Source organism: Hippopotamus amphibius, chromosome 8 (assembly GCF_030028045.1).
Source record: "Hippopotamus amphibius kiboko isolate mHipAmp2 chromosome 8, mHipAmp2.hap2, whole genome shotgun sequence".
Classification (NCBI taxonomy): domain Eukaryota; kingdom Metazoa; phylum Chordata; class Mammalia; order Artiodactyla; family Hippopotamidae; genus Hippopotamus; species Hippopotamus amphibius.
In genome coordinates this window covers 76842421-76858549 of record NC_080193.1, presented here as the reverse complement: position 1 = coordinate 76858549, position 16129 = coordinate 76842421, and the positions used below count along the sequence as shown (strand labels likewise).

Genomic DNA, 16129 nt, shown 5'->3' with positions numbered 1-16129 from the left:
TGTTCTCTGCAGATGGGGAAAGGAATGGGTTCCAGATATGAGGTCACTGTGTGAAATATACAACACTGTAAATAAGATTTTCATAGGCAGAGAAACAGAGTCCATCTGTGCAGGCCTTGGGTAAGGTAAAAAACTAGTCAAAAAAATAAGATATTTGAATACTGTTGGAGAAAATTAAACTTATTAAATGTATATATTAGATGTAAGCATTTTTTAGTTTTTGCATACAAACTTAAGTATATTGTGACATCCTTTTCCTTTTCCCCATCCAAAGAAACGTACGCTGAATGATAGAGATGTTTTTAAATAGGAGTAGAGTAATTTCTCTTTTTTTAATTTACAATCTTTTGACCAATACTTTGACATTTCATTGGTGTTTTGCTATGTGTGGTGAAGAGGAGTCCACAGTGACCAAAGAAATCCCTTTCCTGCGTTTGAATTGACCAGCAGTAACACATGATCATGTGCATGTAGTTTTGAAAAAATTTTTTGGTAAACAGGTTTTCACATCAAAGAACATGTGTCCTTTTTCTCTCCATAGGTACAGTATTGGGAGGTTGTTATGGGAGATATTGGGGAAAATGAGAGTATGGGATAGACAGGCCTGGAAGGAGCTCAGGTTTGGGGTGATGACCAAAGTAACATGGGCACGAAGATGGTAAGATTGGTTGGTTTCATGTTCCTAGGTGGTTGTTTGGCAAAAGGTAGTTCAGGCTGAGCCCTCAGAGCTGCCTGAGGCATGAAGTTAGATTTCTTATAGAATAAAATGTTGGTGTAAACTTGCTATGGGACCTTGAGAGAAATCCTAGTCCAGGAAGACAGGACAGGATGGGCTAGTATCTAGGACCTTTACCATTTGTTAAGAGGGAAAATCAGCTAGAGAACACTTAGGTGCGTTAAAGAGAAGACTAGTCACATTACAGTGGACTGCCTGGTCATTTAGAAGGAACAGATGATACTCATAACATTAATACTGGGGTGGTGGGAGAACTTCAACTCTGCAGACATGAATTAATTATTAGCTCAACGAGTGTTTCTTGACCACCCACTAAGTGCCAAACATATACCAGTGAGCAGGATAGGCAATTCACTGGGGATATAGGCAAAAACAACTAAAGAAATGAAGAGGAAATTACAGCCTGTGATGTGCGCTAATAGGGAAGTAAGAAAAATGAGAGAGAGTAATTAGGGGAGCCACTTTACATAGGGAGATTAGGCCTCTCTGAGGAGGTGATCTCTGAGTTGAGATCTGAAGGGTGAGAATGAGCCAGCCATTTGAAGAATTAGGAAAAGAACATTATAGGCAGAGATATCAGCTAGTAGAAGAATGGCAAGCAGAAAAAGGCTTGGTGTTTTTGAGGACTAAGGAGGAAACCTGTTGGACATAGTGAGCAAAGGGAATTCCTTTGGGAATAAGTGGGAGAGTTAGGCAGCAGCCAATTCACATAGGGTCTCTAGGCTGTGTTGGAGTGTTGGATTTTATTTAAAGAACGATGGGGAGTCACTGGAGTATTAAGCAGGAGAAGGACATGATCTGTTTTATGCTTTTAAAACAACTCTCTGAGAAGGGAGCCCTCCTACACTGTTGGTGGGAATGTAAATTGGTACAGCCACTGTGGAGAACAGTATCGAAGTTCCTTAAAAAACTAAAAATAGAGCTACCATATGATCCTGCAATCCCACTGCTGGGCATATATATGGAGAAAAACATGGTCTGAAAGGACACATGCACCCCAGTGTTCATTGCAGCACTGTTTACAATAGCCAAGACATGGGAATAGCCTAAATGTCCATTGACAGAGGAATGGATAAAGAAGATGTGGTACATATATACAATGTAATATTACTCAGTCATTAAAAAGAATGAAATAATGCCATTTGCAGCAACACGGATGGAGCTAGAGATCGTCATACTGAGCGAAGTAAGGCAGAGAAAGAGAAATATTGTATAATAGCACTTCTATGCAGAATCCAGAAAAAAACGATACAAATGAACTTATTTACAAAACAGAAACAGACTCACAGACTTAGAGAATGAACTTATGCTTACCTGGGGGAAGGGTAGGGGGAGCGATAGGGAGTTTGAGACTGACGTGTACACACTGCCATGTTTAAAATGGATAACCAAGGACCTACTGTATAGCACAGGGAACTCTACTCAGTATTATGTAACAACCTAAATGGGAAAAGAATGTGAAAAAGAATAGATACATGTACATGTATATGTATAACTGAATCACTTTGCTGTATACCCGAAACTAATACAACATTTTTAATCAACTATACTCCAATATAAAATAAAAAGTTAAAAATAAAACAATTCTCTGGCAATTGTGAGACGAATAGACTAGAGTGGAATCTGGGAGACCATGTAGGAGGCTATCAGTGTAAACCAAGCAAGAAAACATGGTGACGTGAACATGGGTGGTGGCAGTGAAGATGGAGAGAAGTGGGTGGATGTGGAGCTAGTACTGGCATGACGTGCCGATGCATGAAATGAGGAAGGTAAGGCAAAGGGAGTCATAAAGAATGACTCCTAAGTTTCTGAGTTGAGCAACTGGATGGATGATGTTGCTGTTAGCCAAAATAGGGAAGACTGAGGGTTGGAATGTGGTCCTAGTTTTGGGGGGGGGGGGCAAGGAAACAGATGGCATGAATTAGTGAAGAGGGTCCGGTGGTGACTATGGCAGATGGAGAGGCAGTCTGCACTAGTTAAGACCAAGGACCTGGGAACCATACTGCTTGGGCTTGAATGTGGTATGAAAGTAGGCACCTCTCAGAGTCTGTTTTCTCATTTCATAAAAAAGAAGATAATAATACCTACCTCAGGATTGTTTTGAAGGTTAAATTAGTTGAGAGATATAAAGCCCTTAAAACAATGTGTGACGTGTTATTTGTGATTGTTTTTACTGGTATAAGAGAAGCATCTGTTTAACTCAGATGGCTGCTGCCGTGTAGCTGATTTTTCAAGAAAATCTGGAAATACATATTTATGTGTGAAATTCCTCAGTTTTAAGCATTTCCAAACATCCCCTAAGGCAAATAACACATGTTTGTGTTTGCCAAGTTAGGCTAATTAGCCCAGTTGTGTGGTATTTTTTTACAGTAATATTCAGATCCTTAGGTGTAGGCATGGAAAAGGCAGGTAGTTGGAGTCAACTGTGAGGTTTTGCTGGTTAAATATAAGAGGAAGAGTGGACCCATGGCTCAGGGCTCGCAGGGGCAGTAGGTAATGACAGGCCATGGCCAGGGAAGGGAATAAACATAGTCAGAGGATGATAAATGGTAAAAATGTGGTTAGGTCCCTGGGTTGCAGGTCTTAGTGAAGACAGAGATTGTTGAAGTGGTGTTTCTACCTTAAATGAGCTGGAAGGATAGAAGATTGTGATCAGAGTGTGATATTATTTGATTTTTTGTGTTTGGAGGTGGTATAATTAGCGATGATGACAAGATACAGGCTGTGAACATGGGAGAGAGGGGCTAGGGTGAGCGGACTAGAGTGACTGGCTACGGTTGCCTGGTCATCCACATGGATGTGAAGTCCTGTGTTTATAGGAATGGAGCTGGAGAGGAAGAGAGCAAGCTAAGAGGCAAAGTGTTAGTAAATCAGGGGTACGATCAGAAGGTTTGACGGTGACAGCACCAAGGAGGTATAGCAGGAGCCAATGACATGAATTTCTAAGGATCTGGGGATTTTGAGAGAGAATGGGGGGAAAAGATAATTTTAAAGCTGTAGTGGGGAAGCAGGGGGGAAACATTCTTCCTCTGGTCCCTGAGATGTATGGGATAGGAGAGAGAAAATGGGCTCCCTTTGAGAGCACTTGAAGGGAAGTGATCGCATCAGGTTTCAGTGGAGGCAAGGAGGCACTGGAGCATTCAGAAAAGGGATGGAGGATATAGGAGCCACAGGTTCTAGGCCTAGGAAAGGGTTGAGGAGGAAAATGAGGGATGAGGGTTTGGAGCAGATTAGGCAACGGTCATAAAAATATGGAGATGGAAGTCCTGGATTTACGTAGATGAGTAAGACAAGACATCTGCTAGAAGTCTCTTTCAGTTACAAGGCCATTTCTTGACATGCTTTGTTGACAGCTTCTTCAGGCTGTGGGGATGACTGTGGTCCTCTGTGAACTCTTGCTAGAGATCTTCTTTCTTAGTGTGATCTGCACTCTTGGGGGGGGGTCTGTTCCTGAGGTCCAGTTCTTAAGAGTATGCTCCAGTCAGATTGCAAATGTTTTTCTTGAACAAGGCATCTGTCCCTCCTTGTATGCTTTTATATATCAGGTAGTTTGGGATGGAAATCAAAAATAGAATCTTTTTGGTCCTTTATTAATAGTTCCTTTAAATAGAGCTGAGATGTTTTATAATACCTATAGAGTATATAACCTTTAAAAATTGTGAGTTACTATGTTGTACACCTGTAACTTATACAACATTGTACATCAGCTGTATCTCAATACACACACACACACACACACACACACACACACACACACACGGCAAGATACAACCCAGAGCAACCTGTTTCTTTCCCCTGAGCCCAGCCATGGCATCTCTGAGTGCTCTGTAATTAAAGGTGCTTTTAAAGCAGAAGGCATTCTCATCTCTATACTTCTTCATGTACTAACCATTCACTGAGCTTGAAAGGATGATAGAAGAATAGCAGTTAAGAAAAAGGAAACTTGGGTCAGAAAATGAATTTTAAAAAATCAACAAGTTTACTTTTGTTTATTTGGAGTGTTTATTTTCCCTCACTAGACTGTAAACTATGAGGGTAGAGCTTGTCTGTTATTACTCTCTCTCCATTGTGGCCCCATCACTTAGCATAGAGCCTGTCATGCTAGTTGTCAGGCAGTATTTGTTGGGTGAGTGGATGAATATTGAGGATGAGTGTAATAAGCCTTTTCCTCCTTCCCCCAACAAGAAACAGCTGTCCTAAAAGTGAAATTGCAGTGACATTCTTAAAAAAGGGACTGGCCTCTGGGAGCTTTGCCTGCCTTACTTTCCAGTCCCTCTGTCTCTTATCCTGATACAGCATGGTGGTAGGAGAATATTTGCCCTCTTAATCACTCTTGCCTATATTTCCCTTGTGGTTTATCTTCAAATTTTGCTCCTCCATCAAGGACCAGGTCCGGCACACCATCTCTGGAGCCTTGCCTAGTGTCCCCAGCTGAAAGTAAGCTGCCCCCTCACTTGTGGTGTTCTTCATGTTTTACTTTATAAACAAGGACTGAGCTTGGTTCTCACTCTCTCTTCCACATTGTCGATCTCAGCATCTTGCACGTAATCAGAATTCAATAAATAATTATTGAGTTAGGGACTGAAGGAGGATTTGTAGTAGTCTATGTGGGATTTAACAGTAGTATAAACTGTTGCATGGAAATGTGTAATTTAAACATGGTGTACTAGTGAAAGAAAGAATTATTTTCTGCTTTATTTTATGCGCGCACCTATTTTGTTAATCGTGTATCTTTGACTCTTTCAGTATTTTAGGGGAGAAATGTTATTTAAAACACTTTCTCAAGACACCCTTTGAGTCTGGCTCTTAGGAAAATAACTGCTTCCATCCATGTGTTCCAGTGGCCTTCAAATGCAGCTGTAAGTGGGGAGGGTTACAGCTTCCTGCAAGAGCTGAAAATACTGAACTGCTATTGAAGACGGCCCCCACCTGCACCCCTGTGCATAAATAGAAGCAGACCCTGATTTGGTGCTGGAATAACATGAAGTTGAAGGCAGACTGGGTGGCCTGGCTGTTGGAGCCAGGATTCCCATTTACATTAAGAGCTGGTTCTGGACCATTTTGAATTATTGACTCATTCAGCTCTGCAGAGGGGCCAGAGTGAAAAATATGCAACCAGCTCCTCGAGACTGAGTATTCAACTTGGAAGTTAACCTGTATCACTTTGAAAATTGTCACAGAAACAGGCAATTGTGGGAAGATCTTACAGAATAAAAAAAGGCCATTGTATAGTGAGGCATAATCCCCTGGTAATCTTGTTCTTAAAGAAAGGTTTACATTTGAAGACTAGCATATAGGGGCACATAAAATCCCAATAGTTGCCTTTCCCACTCCACACCAAGCTCTGTTGCTTCTTACCTCTGCCTTTTTACTGTAAGGTGCCCGTGTGAGCTTTTCGTGTTTAATGGAACTCTGTGGTACAGACATCAGTATAAATCGTATTTCATGCATTTAATGAATAGTTCTCATACATCTAACTTGTTTTCTAGATCAAATTGTTTAATTTTAAACTTTTTATCGACTAATAACAGATGTATGGAAAAATCATGTGTGTAACTAGTTAAATTTTCACAGACTTTATTTTTTATTTTAAAGGGTGTATTAAGAATTAATCCGAAGAAGTTTCATGAAGCCTTCATTCCTTCCCCGGTAAGTTCAATAACTTTATAATAAACCTAATGTCACATTTAATTTTTCAGATGTGCTGTGAAACTGAAATCATATATTCTAACTAAAAAGCAGAGTAGTAAAACAAAATTGAGGATGGGCAAGGATTTGTTTCAAATTTAAATAAACAAAATTTGCCTTTGGTTAACAGCCCCTTCTGCCAGTCTTAAAATCACACTTCAAATGAAAGGGATGGCATTTGTTACTAGGCTGCAGGGAGTAGCTGAACTCACGCAGACACCCACCAGTTCTTGTAATTGGACGCCCTTGGTTTATAGCTTAAAAGGATTTATGGGTTTTTCCACTGATTTAAGTTAATCTCTCCTAAACAAATATGCTATCTACTTTCAATCTACTACATGAGCTAATCTGCAAATTTGTCCAAAAATAATGTGTAATGGTTTTTTTTTGTTTGTTTTTGTCAGAGTTTCTCGCTTCACTTTTATGCAGGTGATAGGACTTGGTACAAGACTCTTTACCATTGGGTCTTTATACTCTTTCGTAGGTTCATGACTCATTTTAACAGGCTCTCTCTCATTAAAGGAAGTTCACTCTGACATATAATTAGCATCAGGTCTCTGGATAAGGCTTGATTGTGCAAAGCTGGGAGAGCAATATTCTTAAATTCTTGACCTGACTTTTCCAGGATGCCATAAATAGGATAGCCATAGAATTAGATTTTTCACAGTGGAAGCGGTTATGGGAAGAAACTTGGGCTCATAATGAGCAAATGGAATACATATATTTAACATATTTCATTGTGTGAAATGACCAGTTTAATTAGAATACAAGTTCAGTCATATACTTCATAGATATTATTATTATTGTTGTTGTTTCAATAACCTAAGATCTATTCTAAAGCTCAGTTTAGTCCTTTTTTCCCTTGCCCTTATCCTGAAACCAAGGATTCACATTTGAATCTCAAATTTAGGTCTTACCCACTGGATTAGATAAAAAGTATCACATGTCACCTTGTTCTCTCTCATTTTCTGTTCCTGTGATAGAACATGGTATATATGCCAGCCCTGGTGCTTAAATTACAGAATTGAGCATCAGCTTGGCGGTAGTAACTTAGCTGTGGAAGCTGCTCCAGCATACAGTGGAAGCACAGTTTAGTGGGTGTTAGATTTCAGAGTGCTCATAAGGTGAAATTCACATTCAATAATCATAAAAATTACCCGTGAAAATCTCTTAGGAATATGCCATGTTGGAGATGGAGTAACCATCTCTCAATAAGTGTGGCATAACCAGCATTTTCTCCACGTTAGGAAGAATGATTGTTTCTTCATTGTCACACCAGTTGAAGGAGCTCAATTGTACTAGGGCCCCCAGTGTGTGAAAAACATGGATTTATTTAAGCATGAGAATGACACCCAGTGCAGTAAGGAGTTCACCCTGAGAGGTACCTGGAAATGGAGTAGATCGCCCATCTCCCTGCATGTTGAGGTTTCTCTCGTTGATTGGAATGATAAGTGGAACTACATATAGTATTTTGAAAAGTTTTCTGCTTGTTTTCTCTCTTCCATGACTACACAGTATTGAATTTCTCTGTTATATCCCTATTAGGCTGGCTCCTAATGAGTGTATGGCCTAGGACAAAGTACAAATGGGGGCACACAACCCTTATGTTAAATAGTTAAAAGCTATAAATCAGACTGTTAAGTAAAATACACTCATGACAAATAAAATATATTCCTTGCCAAGTATACCTCCATGTACTTGTACTTGGGTTCAAATGTAGAATTCTCAGACTCTTTGGAACTCCGTGCTGAAAGGTGGCTGCATGGAGAGGGTCCACCTTTGGCCAGCCTTCTTCCCTTCCCAATCCTGGCTCCCTGCCTCTCTTTGCTGCCCTCCTGCCTCTCCCCCCCACCCCCCATTCAGTGAGAGCTCTTGCCCTCTAGGTGAGCATCTTATCCCCATGTCCAAGCTCTGCCCATACCCCTTAGAAATACCCACCCATCAGCCGCCTGTCCAGTCTAGGGGTGCCACCTGGGAAGGTGCTTATATATGCCATGGAAGTGGGCTTGGGGCTGATTACAATCCATTTGGCCTTGAGAACTCCTTACTGTTGAGGAGGGGTGTGGTTGGAGGAGGGCCAAGAGCAGAGGTCCTCTGCAGTGTGGGCCTAGTTATATTCCTGTTAAGTTAAATTCATGTAATCTAAATTTGCAAATGATGTGTTGCCACTGTTTAATCTGGCTTGTTAAAGGAAGTTAAGAAGCAAAAGTTTCTGATGTTTCAAAAGCTCAAGTTGTCCTCCCACTTGAAATTGTATTCCTGGCATGTCCTATTTAGAGTTTTTTACACAGTTGTGATATTAGGGTTGGCTTATTTCTATACCTCTTTTATTCTCTTATCTGGCCACTGATGGAGTAATAAAGTTGTTTCAGAGGGAGAAAAAGTGCTAAATGACTCACTTTCTGTAATTAAGAACAGATTACAGAAGCTCTATCAAGGCCCAGTTGTGATTGTAGATACTCTGGTTTGGACACTGGCACAATCCTGCATTCTAGTTTTGTGGGTTTTCTGGTAGTTTCAGGTTTTAGAAGCATTATAGAAAGCAATTAAAGGGGGAGATAGTAGAGGCAATGAATTACATGTAGGTAAATCCCACCACTGGTCTAGATTTCTGAGTATACATAGCTCATGTCCATGTCAACTGTGAACTTGTATGAAATGGAAAAATGCTCACAGGTAGACTAGGCGATAAGATATCAGAACCAGGGCCTGAATGTTACCTGTCCCCTGCTTTCGCAGGGAGAATAAAGATAGGAATTGATAGAAGATATAGCCTGTGCTCTGACAGTAAGAAACAAAGTTTCCTTAATTGTAAAATGAAGAGGTGGATTAAATATTGTCTAATATTCTTCATAACTTGAAAATTCAGAAGTTTTTGGAGAAACAGAAATAGACTAGATTTGATGAAATTATTCAGGTTTATTCTTGTTGATTCTAAAAATAGTTGAGAACTTATACAATGTCACTATCTGTGTTAAAATATCTACATATGTCAACAGGCTAGAAACAATGAATTGATCAGGTATAAAGAAGTACTCCGTTTTGGGGGAGCATGATTTAGGTTTATTATAATTTCTAGTGATAGAAAGTTGATATTCATTTTCTTAGGACAAACTCAAAATACATGGGATAAGTTACTTCTGTGTGTACCTGCTAGTGTCCTCTTGTTCTCAATAAAAGATTTAGAATTAGAATAAAACCATGCAACTTTTTCAGAAAATCAAGGTAAACTGATATTATCGAGATGTCTTTTTATCCTATTTGGGGATAAGGTAAAGAAGAGAAATGGACCAAATGTAAAAACCTGGCTTTTTATAAAAAGCACAGTTTCAATTCTGAGTTATATTGGTGCCAGGAGTTCTGAGGCTTTTTTCTACATCTCATCGTAGGAGGCACTCTTTGTACATCTGTGGAATTTATATCTGGTGCAAAGGGAGCTATTCCATTGGTGGAGGATGTTCTTACCATCATAGTATACTTGGGTTGTCATCCCCACTCCAGCCTCCTAAATATTTAGTTAGATTACCCCCGGATACCTTAATATTTCCAACAGGTTGGTCATTATCCACTTTTTTTTTCTATTCTCTCTGATGAGTAGAGCAAGTCTTCTGGCATTCAGATAAAGGACTGAACTCTTTGGCCTTAAAAACTAGTTAGGACAGATTGACTCAAACTTTTAATATATTGCTGTCTGCAAGTATATTTAAAATAAGAGATTCTTCAATATATGCAGGCTTCTGAATGAATCAGGTAAGAGCTGAGTTATGCTTCAGTATCCTATACATTTGTGTATGTTTGAGATTCAGTTCAGCCCTGCTTCTCTTCATTTCTTGGGATAGAAACGATAATACCATCTTACCCTCTTAACTCTCTAAGCTAAGGGTGATGTAGCTGCTTATGAAAGAGGCATCTGATTGCATGTGTTTTGACTCATGATGATGGATTAGAATGACCTCTAGACAGCTTCATTTTCGTTCTAGAGAAGTCGGAGAGATCCTGTTACTTTATCAGTTGCAGAAGGCAATTGATGATGTTGTGCCACACTTCAGTTGTTCACTCTTTATTTAACTGGTTGCGTCTTCTTATTTCTCTGAGAAGCTTATTATGAAGTCAACTGTCTTTGTGGCTAGCATGGTAGCTATTCCTTAGGCACTAGGGTGGGTCAGGTTTGGCAAAGTGTGTGGGCCACAGCTGCCAGCCTGTGGCCAAATTGGAAATTGAACAGAAAGATTTTTCTAAAGATCTCTAATGGTTTCTAATTGGAAACTGTAAAAAAATAGTGAGTATCTGAAATCCCATTCTGTGAGTGTGGTGGTGAATTTGTGCTGCTAATTTTAACTTTATTTAAAATATCATAGTAATCACCTGCAGTCTGTTGAGCGTAACATCAGGTGTCTCAAGTAGAAAATTTTGAGTAGTGGCTTTCCAAGCCTGTTTGCTGTTACCTCCTTTGAGAAGAATTTACATTTTACTTTTCTCTTATCCTCTGAAAAGAAGCATATAATATAAACTCTTGGAAGATTGAAAGGATAAGAGTACATGTTTGCATGTTTGTTGATGAAACATTTTGAAAATATTTTTCTCATGGAACCTTATTGCTGAAGGCATGCTTTTCTTAGCTACCTTTTCCATGTAATTATTTTTGCAAAGTAATTTGGCTTAATAAGAAAACTAATTAAGTTTGGCAGTTGATACCTAGGGAGTTCACTGGGGCTACACTGCTTAAGGTGGGTTGTTTTTAAGTATGTGATTGAGGGGAATTCCCTGGTGGTGCAGTGATTAAGACTCGGGCTTTCACTGCTGTGGACCTGGGTTCTATCCTTGGTCAGGGAACTAAGATCCCATAAGCCATGCAGTGTGGCAAAAAAAAAAAAAAAAAAAAGTCGTTGACTAAGACCTTCAGAACAGTAGGTATGTGAGTGAGGATGAAGGCATGCCTTACAAAATTCATGGGAGGAAATTCACCTTCTTATTCAGTGAGAGAGGTGGACCATGAGAACACTCTAGGAAGCTCATGTTACCTCTCTTTCCTTTTCTTCTTTGCCTTCTTCTTAGGTCTCCATAAAAACAAGCACAATCTTAGGATTATTTGTTCTAGTTCTGTGAAAAATGTCATGGGTATTTTGATAGGAATTGCATTAAATCTGTAGATTGCTTTGGAGGTGGAGGGAAGTATGACCATTTTAACAATATTAATTCTTCCAATCCAAGACCACCGGATATTGTTCCATTTCTTTGAATCATCTTGTTTTCTTTATCAGTGTTTTTTTTTTTTTTAAGGTGCTCCTAAGGTGCCATTTTCTAATATCCTCTCTCTTTTTTTTAAAATAAATTTATGTATTTATTTTATTTATTTATTTGCTGTGTTGGGTCTTTGTTGCTGCACACGGGCTTTCTCTAGTTGCTGCAAGCAGGGGCTACTCTTCATTGTGGTGCGCAGGCTCCTCATTGTAGTGGCTTCTCTTGTTGTGGAGCATGGTCCCTAGGTGCATGGGCTTCAATAGTTGCAGCACATGGGCTCAGTAGTTGTGGCTCACAGGCTCTAGAGCACAGGCTCAATAGTTGTGGCATATGGGCTTAGTTGCTCTCTGACATGTGGAATCTTCCCAGAACAGGGCTCAAACCCATGTCCCGTGCATTGGCAGGCAGATTCTTAACCACTGCGCCACCTAGGAGGTCCTCTTTATCAGTGTTTTATACTTTTCAGCATACAGATCTTTCACCTCCTTGGTTCAATTTATTCCTAGGGATTTTTTTTTTTTATTTTTTCACTTTAAATGGGATTTTTTTTTAAACTGGTATTTCATTACTAGTGTAAAGAAATGCAATAGATTTCTGTATATTAATCTCATATCGTGCTACCTTGCTGAATTCATTTATTGGTTCTAATAGTTTCTGTGTGGAGACGTTAGGGTTCACTATATAGATTATCATGTCATCTGCAAATTATATGGAACCACAAAAGAGCCAGAGTTGCCAAAGCAGTTCTGAGGAAAAAAGAACAAAACTGGAGGCATAACCCTTCTAGACCTCAGACTATACTGCAAAGCTACAGTAATGAAAACAGTATGGTATTAGCACAAAATAGATCAATAGAAAAGAATAAAGAGGCCAGAACTAAACCCAGCACCTATAGTCAATTAATCTTTGACAGAGGAGGCAAGAATATACAATGGAGAAAAGATAGTCTCTTCAACAAGTGGTGTTGGGGAAGCTGAACAGCCACATGTAAATCAGTGAAATTAGAACATTCCCTCACACCATATACAAAAATAAACTCAAAATTGCTTTAAAGACCTAAGTGTAAGATATGACACCATAAAACTCCTAGAAGAGAACATAGGCAAAACATTCTCTGACATAAATAGTAGCAATATTTTCTTAGATCAGTCTCCCAAGGATAAAGAAAGAAAAGCAAAAATAAACAAATGGGACCTAATCAAACTTCAGAGCACTTGCAGAGCAAAGGAAACCATCAACAAAATGCAAAGACAACCTATGGAATGGGAGAAAATATTTGCAAATGATGAGACCAACAAGGGGTTAATATTCAATGTGTGCAAATAACTCATACAACTCAACATAAAAACAAAAACAAAAAAAATGGGCAGAAGACCTACACAGACATTTTTCCAAAGAAGATACACAGATAGCCAAGAAGCACATGAGAGTATGCTCAACATTACTAATTATCAGAGAAATGCAAGTCAAAACTATAATGAGGTATCACCAGTCAGAGCAGCCATCATCAAAAAGTCTACACATAATAAATGCTGGAGAGCGTATGGAGAAAAGGAAACCTTTGTGCACTGTTTGTGGGAATGTAAATTGGTGCAGCCACTATGGAAAACAGTTTGGAGCGTCCTTAAAAAACTAAAAGTAGAGCTACCATGTGATCCAGCAATCCCACTCCTTTTTGAGAAAATGAAAAGTCTAATTTGAAGTGATACATGCACCCCAATGTCCATAGTGGTAGTGTGTATAATAGCCAAGACATCTAAACAACCCAAGTGCCTGTCAACAAATGATTGGGTTAAGAAGGTGTGGTATATATATACATTGGAATATTACTCAGCCATAGAAAAGAGTGAAATATTGCCATTTGCAGCAACATGGATGGACCTAGAGAATATAATGCTTAGTGAAGACAGACAGACAGAGAAAGATAAATACTATATGGTGTCATTTATATGTGGATTCTAAAAAATAATACAAATGAATCTGTATGTAACACAGAAACAGAATTACAGACATAGAAAACAAATTTACATTTACCAGAAGTTGGAGAGGGACAATTAAGGACTATGTAATTAACAGATATACACTACTATATATAAAATAGATAAGTAAAAAAAATTTACTATATAGTACAGGGAATTATATTCAATATCTTGTAATAACCTATAATGGAATATAATCTGAAAAAAATAACTGACTCACTATGCTGTACACCTGAAGCTAACACAATATTGTAAATCAGCTATACTTCAATTAAAAAACAAAGAAACCACAGTTTGCTCTCTCTGCCACTTCTTTGGGAGGAGTATGATTTTGCTAGTTTTCTCCTAGAGAACTCAACTCCTGGAGCTGGTTGTTGCTCCTGCCCTTGGTTGATTTTCTTTGGGGATTATATCAGTATGTTGTTGTTGTTCTGTTTTCTTGCAAACTGTCTATTTTTCTCCTTTCCCTTTACTTAAAAAAAATTCAGTAGTGTAGAAAAGGTACCATCAATGCTTTATTTTATTTAAAACAAAAAAGGGTAACTTCTTTCTCATATTTATTGAAAGCATGCAATCCTAGTGTTTTGCTTTGTGTATTTTTCTTGTTTGGTTTTGGCCTGCCTGTAGTAGATCTTCTCTTATTTGGTGATTTTTTTAGTATTATGTTAACCTGCTCTTACATGTTCATCACCATTTCTGTTAGTTCCAAAGAGACTGAGCTTCCTCTAGGTTTGTTTGTAGCTAAATACTAGTGTTCTTGTTAAGTCAGTGGACAGATTATAGAGTCTACAATTTTTAAATCAAGGAAGTAATTTTTGGTTCCAAGCCTTGGTAGAGTGACTATTTTATTTCTTTCTCCAACCTAGGATGGTGATCGAGACATTTTTATTGATGGCGTTGTTGCTCGTAATAGAGCCTTGAATGGGGATCTGGTGGTTGTGAAGCTGCTTCCAGAGGAGCAGTGGAAGGTGAGTTAAATTTTCCTTTTATAGCTATGGATTTCACAGGGCATTTTGCAATAGTGCATCAGTGAGACATTATAAACTAAAGCAGTCACAGACCCCTAAGGCCCCTTCTGGTGGCCTCAGAAGCAGACCACAGAATGCTTGGGACATAGAAGCATCGGGTGGGCAGACATCTAATGATTTCTGTTCACCTTGTTCCCTCCCCTGTGATCTGTCTTCCCTGTCACATGCTTTGCATTGGTTTCTGGTAATTTTTAGGATAGCAAAAAAGCTTGCAGGGGACATTCAAACTTGATACGTATTAATGTCCCACATTTAATGCTGGGAGAACTAGAAAGACAAAGCCATAGGGATGGTGGCAGTCTTCATGTATTCCTGATGCCTCTCCTGGAAAACCCAGGCAACACATATCTAGTTCTTTGATGTCCAGTTTGGTGATTGAACTACCCTTGGCAGATAAAAATAGACTGTATATTTTTATAAAACAGAAATTTGGTAGCAGACGAAAATTGTTTTTTAAATATGAGAATATTCTGGGTTGTAGTCTCCATCTATGTCTGTCAACTGAAAAGGAAGATTTGGTTTTGTTTTGACTATTGTTTTAAATAAGGGTCAGGCACTAGAATGATTCATAGCAACAATTTCTTTGAATTGTCGTATGAAGCTGGTAACTTGTATATCTAAGTCTGAATTTTTCTTCCTAGTATTCTTTGTATCTTTTATTTTATTTGGCTCAATTTATTGCTACTTAAGAATTTGGTGTCTTCTTCAGTGAGAGATATTACAGCAGAGTGATTAATAGAGTAGACTTTTAGGCTAGGCTACTTGGGTTTAAAGCTCATCTTTGCCACTCATCTGTATAACCTTGGGTGAATTATATAACCTCTCTGTGCTTCAAATACCTCATCCATAGGATGAGAATAATCATAGTACCTACTTCATAGGTTTGTCATAGGAGTAAATGAGAATATATGTAAAAAATCTTAGAATAGTGCCAGACCCATGGTAGCAGCTCAAGTTTTTATTATTAATTTTTTCCAGAAATGTGGGAGGTACTACCTTATCTCAGAGCTTTGTTGAGGCATAAATTAAATTCTTTTTTATCTGATAGGGCTATAGTAGTTGAGTAAGACCTATGTGTCAGGAATTTGTAGGGTGCACAGAAATTAGTAATGATCAAGATGGACATAGTTGTTGCCCTCATGGAGCTTTTAGTCTGGTAGGGAGTGCAGGTAGGAAGAGACAGATACTACTTGCACTTATACAAATTTAAAGATAATTTTGATTAATGCTTTGAAGTTAAATGCAGTGTCTTTTATGAGAGTGAATTATCCTAGTCCAGATCTACCTCTCCAACCCTCCCCCCAGCTCCCATCCCTAGTTGCTGCCAATTGTGGATAGTCTCCTTCCTTGATTCCTTGAAAGCATAGCTAAGGTTCTAGGAACATAGATCGATTTAGGTCACTTCCTCTTTTCCTGAAAGCATCATCTAGCACAGTGTTGACCAGGTTTAAGATGAC

At 38.8% G+C, this 16129-nt stretch overlaps 1 protein-coding gene across 11 annotated transcripts in view; it reads left to right on the top strand.

Moving 5' to 3' along the window:
• The window catches only part of LOC130859023 (DIS3-like exonuclease 2), a 386474-nt gene that overhangs the window by 63828 nt on the left and 306517 nt on the right, over window positions 1–16129 (top strand). For all 11 annotated transcript variants that reach the window (XR_009055151.1, XM_057746243.1, XM_057746244.1 and 8 more), the window contains 2 exons: window positions 6332–6385; window positions 14511–14612. Coding sequence is in view for 10 of the 11 variants with exons in the window: in XM_057746243.1 (XP_057602226.1) it covers window positions 6332–6385; window positions 14511–14612 (156 nt within the window). In the remaining variant the exon portion in view is untranslated. The remainder of the gene's footprint in view (window positions 1–6331; window positions 6386–14510; window positions 14613–16129) is intronic.